Consider the following 19,887-nt stretch of genomic DNA (forward strand, 5'->3'; position numbering starts at 1 on the left):
ATTTTGTGCTGTTTTTAAAGGAGATAAAGCATGGAATGCACATTTTTGTCTCCCTTAAAGGCAAGATTTCGTAAGCATATAACAAAAATACAGAGAAGTGGAAAAGCTTACTTCATCCAAGTCATCATCAGGAGTAGCTGGTGTTCGGTCCGTTCTAAATGAGGCCATGGATGATGTCTCCGAATCCATGGAATCCTCATCATAGCCAATAAATGGGTCCAAAACGGGCCTCTAATGGAGAGAAAGGACAGACTCACTGATACAACTAACTGCGGAAAAGCCGGCACATGACTGAAGCTCTGCTGTGTGTGCAAAGGACACACAGAAAACACAGACTCCTCAAGTGATATACTTGGCAAAAATAAAAATCAAACATATAAACCAAGTAACAAGACTTTATGGATAATAAAAGGCTATACTACAGATATTGGTGGATTGGAAGTATCATTATCGATAGTATTTTCCTAATGAATAATGGAAACAAACTAATCAATTGTAGGGTGGCTATCAATGGGAGGCCTTAAGTCATGTGTGTGGGGTGTACATATATCGGCCACGTTCCTGGAGTGCAACTCTCCAACTTGTCAGCTTACCCTTATGCCATCAAACCTGCTCACTTCTTTACTCAAAGGCATATGAAAACAAACCCTTTCAAGTTAGAATCCACAACACAATCATTTTTGGACTTCTGAGAAATGTCAAAAGATGAGAATTTCTTCTGGCAAATAAATCCCATGGGCTGTGGCATTTCGGGAACATGTGATTTATCACATCTTTGCAGGATGATTTCTTGGCAAGCTTTACTCACCTGGCTGTGTTTTTGGCAAAATTCTGATAACCTAGCTTTCTCATTACCTTAATTGGCTTGGAACTCCTCCTATGCCTTCTCCTACGGATGAGCTTTTCTCGGTCCTGGAAAACAGATGAAGACTTTTCAGACCTAGAGTTGTTACATATTTTCTATATAGGTTTTTTTGCACAGAGTTGTTTTTCTCCTGAGGTATTACATATTTTTGTTTAAAATAATATTATGTTTTGTATCTTTGGCAACTTTTTGGTATGACATTTAAATAAATTAAAGTAAGGACATTCTATAACCTTTCCTGATATGCTATGTGGATCTTACAGACTCACAATCAGGAGGTACTGTGTTCCTAATCAGAATCCTTAAAGATCTATCCTTAAAGATCAAATAGCTCTAAAAAGAATTACTCATATTCTCCAAAGATCATCCTTCAGTTTTCCCAGGACTTGAAATTATTTTTAAAGTATAAAGTGTTGGAAAGATATGATTTTACAATAAAGTAAAACCTTATTCTTTTCATTTAATCACTTGAAAGGCATAGAAAACTATCCTTTGATTAATCTTGGATACCTGTTCTTACCTGTGGCCTCTGAAGGTGGGAACAAAGTTTCTACTTGGTTACAATAGTCTAATACTTTGTGTGGGTGAGGGGTTTCCATTGGAATACCTAGAAATGACAATTAATTTCTTTTTTTTTTAAAGATTTCTTTTTATACAAGAGTTGGGGTACAGGCCAGAGGCACGGGAGGGTAAGAGGATTCACCAGAGACAGAGCAGGGAGCAGAACCAGCAGACAGACCAAAATACACTGCTGAGGGGAGCAGAGGGCACAACGGGAGTCTGCCGCACCATGTGGGACTCTCCCTGGCCGGCCAGGAATCGAACCTGCACTGCAGAGGCTGTGGACAACTTCACAGTGCTGCACTCAACCAGCTGTGCCACCAGGAAGGCCCGACAATCAGTTTCTTGATTCACTCTTATTGTGAATGGAAATTCTGGGAATTTGCTGTCCATCCATCAAATATTTCAGGTGCTTATTGTATGAATTCAAAGGTAGGTGGAAAAAGCATCACTTACATAACTGGTCAATATGCACAAATATCTCAAAATCCCGAATAAATTTTTAGTTTAAAATCAGTATTCTCAAAGTCAAGTAAATTTCTTTTTTTCCTTTTTTTTTTTTTTTTTTAAAGATTCATTTATTTATGTATACAAGAGCTGGGGAGCAGCTGGGGGGTGAAAGGATCCACCAAAGACAGAGTGGGGAACAGAACAGGCAGATCCACTGAAATACACTGCTGAGGGTGCAGCAGGTGAGACAGGAAAGGTCTGCTGTGCCATGTGGGTCAGGTCCCTGGCTGGGGATAGAACTCCTGCAGCAGAGGCTGCTGATAGCTTCACAGTGCTGCGACTTAGCCCCTTGCACCATCAGGGAGGCCTGGCAGGCCTCCCTGTGTGTCTTGACCACCTTATTCTGGAGACTATTACTTAAAACCCCCATCACTAGTTCCTCAGCTCTCTAGGCCTTAGACTGGTCCTGAAATTAGAGGGGTGTCATTGGAGTTATTATTGTAGGCAAAATATTTAACCTCTGAGTCTCAAATCTTGACACCGGAAGCCAATTACACGATATACTCACACATCCTACCTACCAATATAACAACACGTTTGAAAGTTCTTTTAACATGCAATGCACTGCAGCTATTATTTGTTTTGCCAAATTAGTTAAAAATGGACTATAGTTGAAAAGGTTTATAACAGCTTACTAATACAAACTATTTTCAGAGTAGAATCTTTTGAACCTATTTACATATTCAACATAGGAACTTGGGCCTCTGGGGCTAATCCAAAATTATGAAATAATTCCAGAGTATGGTGATTTGCAGGCAACTTGTCCTTGGGAAATGCTTAGTTTATAGACTGGTCAATACCTACCCTTGTGAGCTCATCGATAATGTTCTGTTGCTCGATGACCTGAAGTTTTAGGAACTCTGTCTCTTGTTCTTCATTGGCTTGGTCAAGGTCATTCAGAGATTTCAATTTTTTCAAGGGTGGATGGGATGTTATTTTTTCTCTCTGGATGGGAAAAGAAGAAAGGACAAGTGGATATTTTAAAACTCCCAAAATTTAGAGCTTAAGATAAAATATTTGTAGAAACTTTATGAGGCCCCAACTAAACTGAAAAATATATAAACTTAAATATGCATAGACGGCAACTAAAATCCTCAAGTTCATTTTATCTGCTCTAAGTTGATATTGGTTTTCTGAAGATCTCTAGAGCATCTTCTGTACTCTAGGTCTGTGAAGAGGTCACTAAAACATCACTTATCCAAATCTAACACAAATGATGGCATCTATTTCTTATCTGTTACATACAGTCTTAGAAGATGTAAGATCACTGTGCAGTTCTAAAGAGCATGCTAGCAAAATTCTTGAAAGGAAGTTGTTGTGGCTGCATCGCGATGCTGAAACTTTGCTTCCTATTTCAGAGCTTTTGGAGAGTGAGCAGATTCCTGGAAGCACACCTACTGTTTCTGCAAATTTAGAAACCACAGAAAATTCAGAGCCAGCAACCTTCTCTTGCTTTTTTCCTTAAAGTTCCCTTGCTTACATAAGGGAAAACCCAAACTCTCATAAATAGCTTTATATTTTAAAAATAAACTAGAAAGAACAGTAAGTTAGGTTGGGGGAATAATAGAGAAAAGGAAACAGCAGTTTCGCAGAGCATGTGATACACACCATTTCTGAATTTTCCTTGGTAACGGCTTTTAGTTTCTCCTCCATGCGCTGCAAAGACACCATCAGTTCATCATTTCTCTTGGCGAGGCACTTGTTCCTTTCCAGAAGAGGTTTACATTGTTTTTCAGTTTCCCGCACACGTTTTAACTGGAAAGACAGAAGACAGAACTTGTCTCTTGTTTTTAGGAGGGATGTGAGAACAGAAACAAGTGATTGGTGGAAAAGTGTCCTGACTCATTAAGGATGGTTATTTAAAAAAAAAATTTACTGAGGAAAAAAAAAACTTTTGAAACTGTATTGATATTTGCGTTTAAGAAAATCTAATTCTCAGCAAGCCTCAAAGGCATAGCGTACTATTGTGAAACCATCCATAATTAAGAGTGACCTTGCTCTGATTTGCTCAAAATGTCTAATTCAGGGTTTTGAAACATCTGTACTCTAGGCATTCTTTAGTGGTGAGGGACTGTATCATACAAAGGAGGATGTTTAACAACATCCCTGGCCTCTATCAACAGATACCAGTGATATCCTTCTTGTTGTCACTCCCAAAAACATGTGAGGTGTTGCCCAGACCCCCTCTAGTTGAGAACCACTGATCTAAATTTATAAGGGTTGCATTGGGGTGATTGCTAATAGTCCTTCCTCTTTTATTCTTAAAACTCTCCCCTTTAATTGGATGACATGGTTTATGGTCACTTGAAACATCCTTTGTGTCATGGACACACATAGCTTCCCATTGAATTTCCATGTTCAAGTTCTCATTCTTTTTTTTTTTTAAAGATGTATTTATTTATGCATACAAGAAATGGGGTTCAGGCAGAGGTATGGGGGGGTGAGAGGATTCATCAGAGACAGAGTGGGGAAGAGTACAGGTGGGCTGATTGAATATACTGCTGAGGGGAGCAGAGGGTGAGCCAGGAGAGGTCTGCTGTGCCATGTAGGTAGCTCCCTGGGTGGGGATCGAAATCATGCTGCAATGGCTGTGGATAGTTTCATAGGTTGTGTCGTAACCCCTTGAGCCACCAGGGAGACCCCTCCTGTTCTCATTCTTTTCATGCAAATGATTCTGAACATGAGTACATATTGGGGGAGGGTGCCAAAGCAAGGAAAGTGGAGGGTGTGTCGAAAATATCTGAAAAGACTGTTTAAAATACACACTCCTAGGCCTCCCTGGTGACGCAGCGGTTGAGCGCTGGGCTGTGAAGCTGTCTGCAGCCTTTGCAGCACCAGTTCAATTCCCGGCCGCTGGCGAGGGTCCCACATGGTGCACAGACCTCTCCTTCTGCGCCCTCTGCTCCCCTCAGCAGTGTACTTTGTCAGTCTGCCTGTTCTGCTCCCCGCTCTGGCTCTGGTGAATTCTCTCACCCTCCCACGCTTCTGACTCTACCCAGTGCTTGTATAAATAAATAAATCTTGAAAAAAAAATAAAGTACACACTCCTATTCTTGAGAGTCTAACATTTTAGGAAGTACTAGCAAAGGAGACTTAGCTACCTATGAATATTTAAAAAGCTTCCCTTAGAATTCTAAAATAGTATTCTCTGACTCTATCCTACTCATCACTTGAAAACTCACCTGTTATATCAAAGACCAAAATTGGATTTATTTATTTATTTATTTATTTTAGAAGATTTGCTTTTATTTATTTATTTATTTATATAAGCACTGGGTACAGTCAGATGCGCAGGAGGGTGAGAGAATTCACCAGAGCCAGAGGGGAGAGCAGACCAGGCAGAAGGACCTAAGCACACTGCTAAGGGGAGCAGCGGGCGGCAGGAGAGGTCTGCGCGCCATGTGGGACCCTCCTCCGGTGGCCAGGGAGCAACCGGGGATTGAACTGGTGCTGCAGAGGCTGCGGGCAGCTTCGCAACCTGGCGCTCAACTGCTGCGCCACCGGGGAGGCCCCTGGATTTATTTTTTTATAAAAAAAATTCTCATTTAATCTTCCATTTTGAGCTATAGTGTCTGAAGTATTAATATTAGATACTGAGTACATATAAAGACATAAATTATTCTACTAGGTTCACTAATCTATTTTTCCTCTTGAGTTTTATTGTTTTGCCCTCTTTTATATAACTATAAACTTGTGGGAATACAATTACACACCTCCATTTGTGACTATACCTTGCTTACCCTTCATCAAAGCTCCCATTAATAAATAGGTTCACTATTTAAAATTGTGTTTCTTTTCTAAAGAGCAATGAGGTTTTCTGTACTTGTTTACATAGTACATACCACTTGTAGAAAATGCAGATAAACTCAAACAAAAGAAAGTATCTGTAACTTTTCTGTATATCTACAGACCCACAGAGCCCAGAAAATGTTCTTTTTAAAAGTTATACCTTAAATACAATGAAAGTTGAAAATAAAAGATACATATTTACATGTATATGCATAATAGGGTATCATATTTTTTCCATGAACTACTTAAAGAAAAAATCTGATAGTTCTATTACTATCAAAGACTTTAAGTCAAGAAGTATTTTAGTGATAAGAAAAATATTTTATAATGATAGGAAGGACAATACACCAAAACCTATTATAAATTTTAATTTACTTATACCTAGTAATATAACTTCAAATATATATGAAGCAAAATTGACAGAACTAAGAAGAGAAATGGATTGTTGAGAACTGAAATCTGTTTGGAGAACAAGCAAACACAGTATCAATTAATAAAGATACAGAAGTTTTTACACAAGAGAATTAATAAAATTGATTCAAACTGCATCTAACAATTGCAGAGGTGTACCTTCTTTTCATATGGACACAGACATTAAAAAATTTACCATATGCTGGAGTCATAAAACAAATTCACAAATCTTCAAGAAATTGAATAATACAAAGTGTGTACTCTGACTATAGTAGAATTAGGGTTGAAATCAATAAAAGAGATAACTCAAAAATCTCCAAAAGCTTGGAAAGTAAGCCACCTACTGCTAAGGTGGTCAAAGAAGAAATTACACACTATTACAAAAGATTTTGCACTAAATAGCAATATAATACAACATTTAAAAAAACATGAACCAAAAATACACGTACTTAGAATGTAAACTGTAAGCCACAGAACAGGATATGTCAAATATAGATGTCCAAAAATAATGTAAAAGAATTCTAAATATTTATAAGAACTTAAAGGCAGCACAATAGCAAATGGTCAAAAGATAAAAGGAAAATCCCACAGGACACCCAAAAGGCCAATAGGTATTTCAAAAGTTCCTTGACCTTCCCTTCCTATTAAGAAGGAAAATAAAAAAGTAAGAATATATTTCATGTAAGCATAAATATAGACATCTACAAATAAAACACAGCTACAGATATATAATGGCCCTATATTAAATAAACCCCATTGCCTGATATTAGTAAAATGCACCAGCTTTCTTTATCAGGCCTCTTATATTCCACTGTGTGTGGGATCTGATTTGACATTTCATTTGGGTTAGGATAGAAACACAGATCTCAAAGACCCCTCATTCTCAGGTTATTACAATTTAAGGTGGAGACTTTATAACCACAAACCTTTAATCAAACCAATTTTCTGTGACTGCAGCTTGGTGGGGGTGGGGGGTGGGGGGGTATGGGGGCGTGTCAGGTGAAGTTGTCCTTCACCCTCCCAGGTGGCTGCTTCCTTTTCAACACACCTCCTCCTCCCTGTCTCAGAGATGAATAGTGAGGAGTGTGGGGTGGAGGGAAACAGAATCCTTTATTTTCACTTTGTCTTTTGAAAAAAAAATTTCTTTATTATGTTAGAAAGCCATAATTCTACTTTTTTCCCTGAAAGCTCTCATTTTTCCCTTCCCACCTCATTCTCTCTCTCTCTCTCTCTCTCAGACACACACACACACATACACACCATCCATAAAATATACTCCTGGTTTCTTAGAAACACTAACACTTTAAGTGACTATTATTAGAAATTTATTTAATTCATCTAACTAAAATAAAAGAACTACTCGTATAAGTAAAAAAATATATATTTCAAACCCAAAAATATACCTAAAATGAACAATTAACTTTGCATGTTGGAAAGGATGTAGAGAAACAGAAACTCTCATACATTATTGGTGGGAATGCAAATTGCTGTAATAACAGAGGGAAGCTGTTTGATAAAAACTACTGGAGCTGAGGATATACATTCTCTATGACCTGTATTTCTACTCCTTATAGTCCCACCAAAAAAAAAAAAAAAAGGACACTTTTTATTTCACTGAAGATAAGTAGCAGCACCATAAACAGTTTGAAACTGCTATGAAACAACATAAAAAGTCCATTAACAATAGAATAAATCTATTGTGGTATGTAAGTGAATACTGTACAGGGTATGAAAATGAATGAATTTTGCATGGAACACAGTGGATGACTCTTGTAAATGGAATGCTGAGCAAAAATGCCTAACACGAGAGTATGATTCTATTTAATATACATTAAAAACTATCAATAAACACCTATAGAGATAGAACGCAGTATAGTGGGTAGCTTTAGAAGGCTGGTGATGAAGGGAGGGTGAAAGATATCAGCAACCCCCCATTTGTTCACCTGGGTGGTGGTTATTTCGGGTGTATTTATTGAATTTTAACTTTATTATTTGTGTGCTTTTCTCTATTACATTGTATTTCTATAACATCAATATTTACTTTTACCTATAACACACTTAACAGAAAGATAAATTCTCAATGAGAACTCACCAATTCATTTCGTTCATCTCCAAGCAAGGTATTCCTGTCTTCTAATTTTCTTATAGTGGCATTCAATTCAGCTATTCTCTTTTGATTTCTTCGTAAATCCTACACATGAAATTAAATTAGATATGTCTTCAACAACACTGTTCATAGAGCTTGGAATACTGCTTATAAAAGAAATAAACTCAGATCCTTTCATCTGGCTGAGGAGGTAAGGTTGAAATGTTCTCTTATTCAGGGAAGAGTGAATACTTACCCTCTCCTAACTCCCAATATCAATACTTGGGCCTAAGACCCAGCCTCGCTGAAACTGCACATGAATTCCAGGTGGTGGACACTCCCCAGAGCCCTGACTGAGGGGTAGAGGGGTCGACCTATCAGATGGGTGAGCTGTGAGGTCAAAGGTCATGCGGTGATTGTGTGAAGTTCAAGGAGCATCCCTTGCATCATGGCTGCATACTGCTTCTCATGACTTAGATAGATGTCCCATTATGTTATTACACTTAGCCCAAGAGAGGATAAAGAAGGAGGTAGGGATGGGTTTTGTAAATTTCTACAGAATCCTGGAGAAAAAGGTCAGAGGGAGATGTCTGGTGCATTACCTTTAAGTATAAAAGGCAACAGGTTATAGGATGGCCCTTGTTGATATATTTTGCTGAGAGCAAATGGCTTCCTCACTGACATAAATGCTGTGGATCACTTTGTACACAAAGTCATCACTTAATTCTGTGTTTTGGAGTCCACAGGACCTCTATTATTACATACTGGCAATTCCATTATCTTACATTTTGGCAGTGCTATACTGTTGACAAAGTCATTTCACACACATTAAATCCCTAGATTCACAGTATCTTAGAGGATTTAGCAGAACAGGTAAGATTCAGGGAATTAATGACTTGTTTTAAGGTTCTGCGGCTAATGTCAATAGATGAATAACTAATATGTATTGAAAGTTAACTAGTGCAAACCCCAAAAAAATGGAGTACACATTTTTCTCAAGCGCACACGGATCATTCTCCAGGATCGATCACATACTGGGGCACAAGACAAACATCAACAGATACACCAAGATTGAAATCATATCAACCATCTTTTCTGACCATGAAGGCATCAAACTAGAAATAAACCATAAAAAGAAGGCAAGGAACTTTCCTACCTCATGGAGATTAAAAACCACACTACTGGAAGACCATTGGACTAATGAGGAGATCAAAGAAGAAATTAAAAAATTTTTTGAATTGAACGACAAGGAGGACACCAATAGCCTAAATGTATGGGATGCAGCAAAAGCAGTAATAAGAGGAAAATATATAGCAATAGAAGCTCACATCAAGAAACAAGAAAGAACGCAAAGAAACAACCTAATCTCGAAGCTCAAAGATCTAGAAAAAGAACAACAAAAAAACCCCAAAACCAGTAGAAGAAAAGAAATAATAAAAACCAAAGCAGAAATAAATGAAATTGAAACTAAAAAAACAATCCAAAAGATCAATGAAACCAAGAGCTGGTTCTTTGAAAAAATCAATAAAATAGACAAACCCCTAGCCAGGCTCACAAAGGAAAAAAGGGAGAAAGCACAAATAAACAGGATCATCAATGAAAGAGGAGAAATCACAACGGACACAGCAGAAATCAAAAGAATAATCAGTAACTACTATGAACAGTTATATGGAAACAAGTTTAACAATCTAGAGGAGATGGACAAATTCCTACAACTCTACAATCACCCAAAGCTAGATAAAGAAGAAATAGAACACCTAAACAGACCAATTACAATTAGCGAAATTGAAATGGTAATCAAAAACCTCCCCAAAAACAAAAGCCCAGGACCTGATGGATTTACAAATGAATTCTACCAAACATTCAGAGACGAATTAGTGCCTATCCTTCACAAACTCTTCCAAAAAATTGAGAAGGAAGGGACAATACCAAACACGTTCTATGAAGCCAACATTACACTAATACCAAAACCGAACAAGGACAACACAAAAAAGGAAAACTACAGGCCAATCTCCCTAATGAACACTGATGCAAAAATCCTGAATAAAATTTTAGCTATCAGAATCCAACAATGTATCCATAAGATAATTCACCACGACCAAGTTGGATTCATTCCAGGGGCACAAGGATGGTTTAACATCCGAAAATCAATCAACGTTATCCAACACATCAACAAAAAGAAATATAAAAACCATATGATAATATCAATAGATGCTGAGAAAGCTTTCGACAAAGTGCAACACCCATTCATGATAAAAGCCCTTGAAATTCTTGGGATACAAGGAACATACCTCAACATCATAAAGGCCATCTATGACAAGCCAACAGCCAGTATCATTCTCAATGGTGAAAAGCTGAAAGCAATTCCATTAAGATCTGGAACAAGACAAGGATGTCCACTCTCACCATTGCTTTTCAATATAATACTGGAAGTCCTAGCCAGGGCAATAAGACAAGAGAAAGACATCCAAGGAATCCAAATAGGAAAAGAAGAAGTCAAACTATCACTATTTGCAGACGATATGATATTATACATAGAGAACCCCAAAAACTCCACAGAAAAGCTAATTCAACTCATCAATCAGTTCAGTAAAGTGGCAGGATACAAAATCAACACGCAAAAGTCAGTAGCCTTCCTATACACAAACAATAAATCTGAAGAAGAAGAAATCAAAAAGACCATCCCTTTTGTTATTGAAACAAAAAAAATCAAATATTTGGGAATAAATCTAACAAAAGAGGTAAAGGACCTATACAAAGAAAACTATAAAACACTGTTAAAAGAAATAGAAGAAGACACAAAGAAATGGAGAGACATCCCCTGCTCATGGATTGGAAGAATAAACATTATTAAAATGGCCATCCTTCCAAAAGCAATATACAGATTCAATGCTATTCCAATCAAAATTTCAATGTCATTCTTCAAAGAAATAGAACAATTATTGATGAAATTCATATGGAATCACAAAAAACCCCGAATAGCCAAAGCTCTCCTGAAAAAAAAAGAAGGGAATGGAGGCATCAGACTCCCAGACTTCAAACTATACTACAAAGCCATAATCATCAAAACTGCATGGTATTGGAACAAGAACAGACATACAGACCAATGGAATCGAATAGAAAATCCAGAAATAAACCCACAGATTTATGGTCAACTAATCTTTGACAAAGGAGCAAAGAATATGCATTGGACCAAAGAAAGTTTGTTCAATAAATGGTGCTGGGAAAACTGGGTCGCTACATGCAAAAGAATGAAGCTTGACCACCACCTCACACCATACACAAAAATCAACTCAAAATGGATTAAAGAACTAGACATAAGACCTGAAACCATAAAATATATAGAAGGAAATATAGGCGAAACACTACATGATTTGCACATCAAAGACATCTTTACAGACACATCACCCAAAGCAGTGATAGTGAAGGCAAAGATAAACAGCTGGGACTATATCAAATTAAAGAGCTTTTGCACAGCAAAAGAGACAATAACAAAAACAAAGAGAAACCCCACCAACTGGGAGAACATTTTTGCACCCAACACTAATGATAAAGGACTGATCACAAAAATCTGCAAAGAGCTGATGAGTCTCAACAACAACAAAGAAAATAATCCAGTCAAAAAATGGGCAGAAGAGCTTAAAAGAAACTTCTCTGAAGAGGAAATGCAAATGGCCAACAGGCATATGAAAAAATGTTCAACATCACTTGTCATCAGGGAAATGCAAATCAAAACTACCATGAGATACCATCTTACACCAGTGAGAATGGCACATATTAAAAAAACTAGCAACAACAAATGTTGGCGAGGGTGTGGAGAAAAAGGAACTCTTCTGCACTGTTGGTGGGAGTGCAAACTGGTCCAACCACTGTGGAAAGCTGTGTGGAGATTTCTGGACCTACTAAACATAGAGCTTCCATATGACCCAGCAATTCCACTCCTAGGTATTTACCCAAAGGACACAGAAACATCAATTCCAAAGAACACCTGCACCCCTATGTTTATAGCAGCACTGTTTACAATAGCTAAGCTTTGGAAACAACCCAAATGCCCAAAAATAGATGACTGGATCAAGAAGATGTGGTACATATATACCATGGAATATTACTCAGCATTCAAAAAAGATAAACACATGCAATTTGCTGCAACATGGATGGCGCTGGAAGGGATCATGCTCAGCGAAATAAGCCAAAAAGAAAAAGAAAAATACCGGATGGTCTCACTCATAGCAGGAATCTAGAAAACTTAAATAAGGGACCAGGAAAATGAATAACTATAAGAAAGTGAAAATCAAAATCAACAAAAAACTATGAACCAGAGACACTTTTAGGGGGGCGGGGGCGGGAGGGGAGGGATTGGGGTCAGAATGGGGGGCTGCAATTGTATGGGGAATATAACAATAAAATTTATAAAAAAAAAAAAAAAAAAAAAAAAAAAAGAAAGTTAACTAGTGCCAGGCACACTGCTCAACATTTTATTTATAATCTTCTCTAAACTATAGACCAGTTGTATAGAGCACTGCTGTTCTTTCTATTTTACATATGAAGAAATTGAGCAGTGAAATTATCTGCCTAAGTCTACACAACAAATGGACTCTTGAGTCCTTTGTCTGTTTTCTGGACAATAATGCTACAATGTAGGTAAGTGTCAGTAATAGGACTAAAACTTCTATCTGCTAAATTCTAGTTCAAGTCTGTTCCCACCACCCACTAGGAGATAGAGTATATGCAGAATCTCTATATACCTATATCTGTCTGTCTGTCTGTCGATTGGTTGATATCTATTATCTATCTTCTGAATTCCAATTCATAAATTATTCATTACTCAATTCTAAGGACTATTGTGGAATTAATCTCTGTTCTTAAATAATACATTTTCATTTATATAGCAGCTAAATAAGATGCAAAAGTCAACTACACTCAAGCTGATTTTTCTCACTGTACTTTAGAAATAATGTATCATATAAAATGAAGAAAATTCAGGGAAATAAGTGTCAGATTCAATCAGACTACAGCTTTCAAATGAGGATTATAAATGATTTAGTCTTGTACAATTTTATATTTTGGCTCCAGTAGGCAATAACAGTCCTTACCAATTTCCAACCTAATTGGACACACAAGGGAAAATTACTAGTCTTGGCAAGAGACAATGTATTTTCACGTAATTTCATATTTTTATAGTAGGTTAAAGTTTGAATAGGTATTGCCTGGCTAGGAAAATTCTATGAAGCACTTAAACAGATCTGTATTTCTCTTGTGAGCTGCTCGCCCAGTGAAGATCACTTTGTTGTGTGTGAGTTAGAAAATCCTATTCCCAAGATAGCAGCTGTTTTATAGTAGGAGGTAGAATTGATTTCTTTACAGTAATCAGGAGGAGAGCTTAAGTGAAGTAAAACTTGGGAACTAAATAAAAGGATCTTGAGTTCTCAGCCTGATCTTGATAGACTCACAGGGCTGCTGCAGTGTTCGGAGCCATCTCCCGCTCTCCCTGGAATTTCTCTTTTTGGACTGCTCATGTTACACTCGGCCTCCTTGACCAGGAAGAGTTGTTCATCCAGAGCCTCCTTCTGCAGCTGCAGCTTCTGTACATAGCCCGTTTGCGTCTCCAGCTCCTTTTCCAGGGAAAAGATGATTCTGTCCTTGGCTTTGATTTCATCCATCTGAATTAAATGACACCCAGGATATTTTGCTTAACAATGTTGTAAAGAAATGCATTTTTACAATGGTATGAATTTAACTTCTTTTTTGTTGATTGATATGGAAAAGTGATGAATGTGACAAGTATATTAAATTCATGAGTATGACAAGGTACCCTGCATTGAGGGAGTATCCTAGACTAAGAGTAATTTTTTCCTCTCCAGTGTATCCTATGCAGATGCTCTGATTTTATATATTGTTTGAAATGGTGTGAGTTGGCTGGATGTGGGAAAGAAAAGTTACCAAATGTGAAATATTCCCTTAAAATGTTTCCCAGGCTCAGTTCAAGTAGCAGTAGCCACTATGAACAGATAGTTTATAACTAAAGAAGCTGTAGGCTTTCCAGTAGTCTCATCACTTCCTAAGGCAAACTCTAATGCATTCAGACAGGAATTTGGAGCAGGGTCCTTCTATGGTTCAGGTTTATGTGGCTTTCCATTCCCATCCATATTTTAGAGGTCAGTTCTTACAACATTTTAGCGTTACTGTCAGGGAGTCATGGTTGGGACAAGAACAGAAGAACAGGGATGGGAAATACCTGGTAATATTAGCCACTGTTTCCCTCTCTATATCTGTGGGATATATTTATTGACTTCCACACTCATTTCTGAAATATTTCTGTACTAAAGGCCATAGGCACTTGATACTACTGCTTAGAGTTCCTTTGGACTCTAAACTTTTTGCCATCCCCGAATAAGGGCTAGTGTAGTGAATGTCTATAAACAATTTTTGAAGAAAGCATAGCAAGAAGGGTAAAACCATTCTCATTTCATTTCATGTGAAATGGGGATAGTGAAGACATAAAATACAACCAGTAGTATACTATTCTCTTTATAAAAATGTCTCCATCCAAGTGATAACAAATCACTTTGTATTTAAATCTTTGCTGTGTTCCTTGGATCGAAAAAATATTCTGAGACAGGAATTATGTTAAATAGTCTCATAGTTTCCACATGTAAATATCTAAGAGCTATTGTCTCCAAGATGCACTTGGCTAAATTCTGCATGATCCCATGGTACAATCTGGTAACTTGAGGAATCAAACACTCTTCTATTAATATGGAATAAAAGCATTGTCTTTAGCTTCTTATTTGTTGTAGATGGTTTGAGTCCAGTGTTATTCTTAACTAAGTAGCCCATTCATTTGATAAGCCTGTCATCTACGCTGGTATTTACAGTTTGCCATAGCTCCATATCTACTTGTTCCTAGTCAGTTCTGCTGGGAAATCATTCATGCCTAGAATCATTCTCATCTTCACCATTATAACCGAAAATTAATGATATTCACCTATACCCACGGCACTAAACTCAGAGATTCACACATATTGTCTCATTTATAACTATCGTACCATGGAGGTTTGTTTTTCACCATTTTACAGATGATGACCAAAAACCCAAAGTTAAAGAAATTGGTCACAGTTATGTAGTTAATAGCTGCTGAATCCAGTTCTTGAGTCAGTCTTCTAACTCTAGAACTCAAACTATTAGACATTATGCTATACTATCTTCAACATTATCCTTATACTTCCATCACTTCCCCAAGGGATTTTCTGTGGGATATCCAGTAACAGGTGTCAAGGAGGCTCTATTGTATAGGGATGAAAAGCCTGGACTCTGAACTCTGAATACCAAAAATCTTCCAAAGTTCTTCTTCTTAGATGAGAACATACAGAATTCCCTGGGGAAATTTTTTAGACAGAACAGTTCTCATCTCTTGCTGCTGAAGGTAGGGCCAGAATAAGAAGGGAGAAAATAAGACAAGTGCATCTGCATTATCAAAAATGTTGCCCATGTTATTCTGTTCGCCATGTGGCTTAGATTTGTTATTAAGAAGGATTTCAGGTCTATGTCAGCAATGTGCCAGTAAAAGAAAGTCATGGAAAAATTACAGACCAACAAGTGAATAGATTTGTAGATTTTACATTGAAAATCATAAATAAACCAAAATATTTTGTGTAAAACTTCCTTTTCATTGACCTACCTGTTGACTCCAGAGTTCACAATTCTGATTCTTTCTTCACCAGTTATCGTGACATTTCCAAAATCAAACACAGGGCAGAGACCAGTGTATCTGCACTGTGTTTGGTCTTTATTGCCAACCAGTGCAATAGAATAAATTGCAAATAAAGAATTCAGAAAGTGTGGCAAAGGCAACATTTTACGGTCACACTATATTGTAGAACAAAGAAAATGACATATGTTTAGCTTTGTAAAATGTTCTAAGGAATCCATGTTTACTTAAAATTGAAATCCTAGAGATATTTCCAGGGAGCATAATTAAAATTCTTTAAAAATTGCTCAAACTTCATAGACACAAGAAGGAAAGTGAAGTTTTCCTAAAAATATATTGGTTTTAGAGAAGCTGGAAGTACATTATAAAAGATGGTTAATTTGATAAGATGTAACCAATGCTAGACATTCTGAGAACAGATGCACTTAACTGTTTTTCCTTCTAAAATAATTGGACAAGGTCAACCTAGGACATTATAGCTGTCAAACAACAGCATGTTTTATTTTAAAGCACAATGAGAGACCAAAATGGTTTTTGGTTGTACATATGAAAAACAAAGGCCCAACTCTGTAGGGGTTGAAGAAAGTCTTGGAAATTGGTAAGAGCAAATAAGCTACTTGGGAATGACATCCAATTAAAAAATTATAATGACCTTTGTTTGTTTGGGGAAAAAGATCTATTTTTAAAACACCTAGGGATTTTATGGCTTTATTTCTTTCTTTCAGACATAGTTCCTGGAAAGCAGGCAGGTGAATCATGCAGGATGTTCCCTGTGGCTGCCATTTTCAGACATCTTGAAAGCCGGAGCCACTTCCCCATCTCCTATAAAAACTCAATAACATTTTAATAATGGGAAACCCACAAAAACATGATGATGGTGTAAGAGTTCAAGACTTAGAATATTTCTATAGACACCCAAGAAATCAGGGGAAGACACTCTCCATACGAGTGAGACTGGAAAATTCAGGTTTTTTTAAAAAGATTTATTTATTTATACAATAGCTGGAGTGAAGGCCAGAGGTGCAGGAGGGTGAGAGGATTCACCAGAAACAGCAGGGAGCAGAACAGGCAGGCTGACTGAAATACACTGCTGAGGGGAGCAGCAGGCGCGACAGGAGAGGTCTGCTGCACCATGTGGGAATCTCCCTGGCCAGCCCGGAATTGAACCGGCGCTGCAGAGGCTGCGGACAGCTTCACAACGCTGCGTTCAACCCGCTGCGCTACCGGAGAGGCCCAGAAAATCCAGTTTTTATAAGATAGGTGATTGCAATTTTTTTCACATTTTGCAGTTCCAAGTAAGGCCCAGTCATATCTACCTCCATATTTCCCTACCTACCTACTTACCGATCTGTCTTGTACTTTAGATAGAGCACCAGACAATAATGCACACAGAGCAATGTTCCTAATCCACTTATGAAAAACACCTGAAAAAGCAAATCCCACGCATTCCAAAAGCTGGGCAGAGAAGGATTCTGCTCTGCTTTACTGCTTCGGGTTACTAACCAGCCTCCGGATATCCCGCTCTGACTCCCACTTGATCTTCGAGATGGCCTCCTGGTGGGACTGATGCTCACTCCTGAGGTCCCCTGCCTTGATTTTATCCGCTTGGATCATATTGCTTAGAGCCTCGTCCACCTGCTTCTTGGCAGTTTTCAGGTCCGAAATTTCCTGTAAGAGCTTAAGGCGCTCTGCATCAAACAGTTTCCGGGCCTCCTCCCGGGCCTCAATGGTGAGCGCTGTCCTTACTTTGTCACTGCTGCCATCCCGGAGAGCACACAGGGCTGACTTGAGCCTCTGGATCTCCCCATCCCGCACCTTCACTGTCCTTGACATCTCCTGCTCGTGCTGTTTGATGAGATTCTCCCTCACGGCCTGCAGCTCCTTCATCTTCTCCTCATGGAGCTTGGCTTTAAGTTCTGTCACCAGGACTGTGTGCTTGCGCTGCTCTAGCTCACGAATCCTTTTGGTTTCTTGAGTCTTCTCTCTTTCAAGCTTAGATACCTAAAGGCAGGGAGAGGAGAGGATGAAAAGAATAAGCCTCAAAGGAAAGGTTGCTCGTAGGCAGGATCTGTGGCTTGGACCCCTGTGATCTCTTAATTCCTCATCTCTTTTCAAATGTGAGCTCTGAGGGGAGGAAACCACAGGCTTTAAAGCTGGGAATACACTGTGTGAAAGAGGAAACACCTGAGGATGCTTACATTACTTTTTCAGGCAAATATTTAATGTTCTGGAGCCTTACTATTCCATGTGTGGTCTGCAGACAAGCGGCTCAGGCATCACTAGAAGCTTATCAATAAAGGCAGAATGTAGGGCTCATCCCAGACCTATGAATCAGACCATGCACTTTCACAAATGCTTAGGCAGCTGGTACACACACTAAAATTAGGAAGATCTGCTACAAATGGTTTTCAGCCCAATTGGAAGAGCTCAAAACAGATCAGCCGGGGAGCTTTTTAGACCAGAAGTCCTTAACTAGATCCAACTGGTAAATGGGGTTGTTTCCAGATAGTTCATAGCTCGATATTATAATCAGATTAATAAATTGGTGCCTAAAAATATGAAATATTTTCTCATTTTCTTCTTTATTTGAAGAGACAATAAGGCTGCTAACAGGGAAGGGAAGAATGAAGACAGTTGATGCAGCCTCAAACTTACCTTTCTTATTGTGGCAACAGGGTTCCATTCCAAAGCTTCACACACACATACACACACACACACACACACACACAAATGTAGTTGATTGGGTACTCCGTCTGTTAAGAAAGTTTAGTGGTGGTTGTTATTTCTGCGTGTTCTATGGATGTTCTCTATGTATGTTTCTCTCCCACACTCTTATTCCCAAGCCAATACTCCAAGTAGTTTAATAAAGTGTTCCTCCTAACCTTTTTACCTTCCAGGTATTCCGGTTTAAAAAAGTGTGTGTTATTTTACATTTTCCATGATAATATAGGTCTCCCTATGATTAGCAATGCCTCTCCCTTAATCTGGCTGCGGGTCTGTCTGATTTAGTCGATCAGGATGGGACCCTGGCATTTGTTGCTTGGAAATACCTCTCAGCTCCCACTGTTTTGTCCTACCTACTCCCATCTCTGCTGCCTGTCTTTGCTTTTCTCAATCTCTGTTGTATGCATGCACACACTCACACACACACACACAAACTAACCTGGAGAAAGGAAAGAATTGGGCAGCCCTAGCAGTAATATTTAGTTCAGTGATTTTGAGTCTCTGCCATTTGTAAAATTGAAAGGATTTCATAAAATAATCAGCTCATAAATGTTAAGATTCACACTCCCATTGAAACCATTAAAATTATAATGTCAAGTTTCTGAGACTTCACTTACCTTAATTATTAACCTACATTGAGTTAGAATAGTATTTTCTAGGTGGCATTTTATGAATATTTCATTTTAAAGACATAATATTTCCATATTGGTTATTCTAAAGAACTCAGGGCACAACAACACTTAGCAAAATAAGGAGCCAGCCAACCTCAAATGACTGTCTCTGATCATGCCTCCCGCTTGATCATGCCTGGAAATCTAATCAAATATCCTCTAGAATGGAGCTGTCCAAATGGTGCCTACCAGCCACACTGGGTCCTTGGGAAATCAAAATCAGAGTTCATTCTTGGTCTGAGTATAATTTATACTCCAGATGTTAAAGACTTAGTATGAGGTAATGAATGTAAAATATCTCCATTAAATTTATATGTTGATTACACATGGAAATATTTTGGATAAATTAGGTTAAATAATATATACTATTAAAACTAATTCTGTTTTTCACTTTTCAAAATTACAGTTACAATAAATTTAAAAATCGTATACATGGCTTGCATTGGAGCTCTTATTGTCCTCTCAGACAGCACCACTCTAGAGTTCTTGGAGGTTCCTGTAATGAATCTAGTTTTCCCCATACTTATGGTGATATTTTCTTAGTAAAAGCTGGTTCTGATCT

At 38.0% G+C, this 19,887-nt stretch overlaps 1 protein-coding gene across 2 annotated transcripts in view; it reads right to left on the bottom strand.

The window, feature by feature from the left end:
- Nucleotides 1-19,887, bottom strand: part of JAKMIP2 (janus kinase and microtubule interacting protein 2) — a gene marked incomplete at both ends in the record, with an annotated part of 61,401 nt that overhangs the window by 30,618 nt on the left and 10,896 nt on the right. For both annotated transcript variants that reach the window (XM_084252197.1, XM_084252196.1), the window contains 7 exons: nucleotides 112-231; nucleotides 856-912; nucleotides 2,741-2,881; nucleotides 3,545-3,691; nucleotides 8,229-8,327; nucleotides 13,673-13,882; nucleotides 17,434-17,931. In XM_084252197.1, coding sequence (XP_084108323.1) covers nucleotides 112-231; nucleotides 856-912; nucleotides 2,741-2,881; nucleotides 3,545-3,691; nucleotides 8,229-8,327; nucleotides 13,673-13,882; nucleotides 17,434-17,931 — 1,272 coding nt within the window. The remainder of the gene's footprint in view (nucleotides 1-111; nucleotides 232-855; nucleotides 913-2,740; nucleotides 2,882-3,544; nucleotides 3,692-8,228; nucleotides 8,328-13,672; nucleotides 13,883-17,433; nucleotides 17,932-19,887) is intronic.

The sequence above is a fragment of the Talpa europaea genome, assembly GCF_964194135.1.
Source record: "Talpa europaea genome assembly, chromosome: 13".
Taxonomy (NCBI): Eukaryota; Metazoa; Chordata; class Mammalia; order Eulipotyphla; family Talpidae; genus Talpa; species Talpa europaea.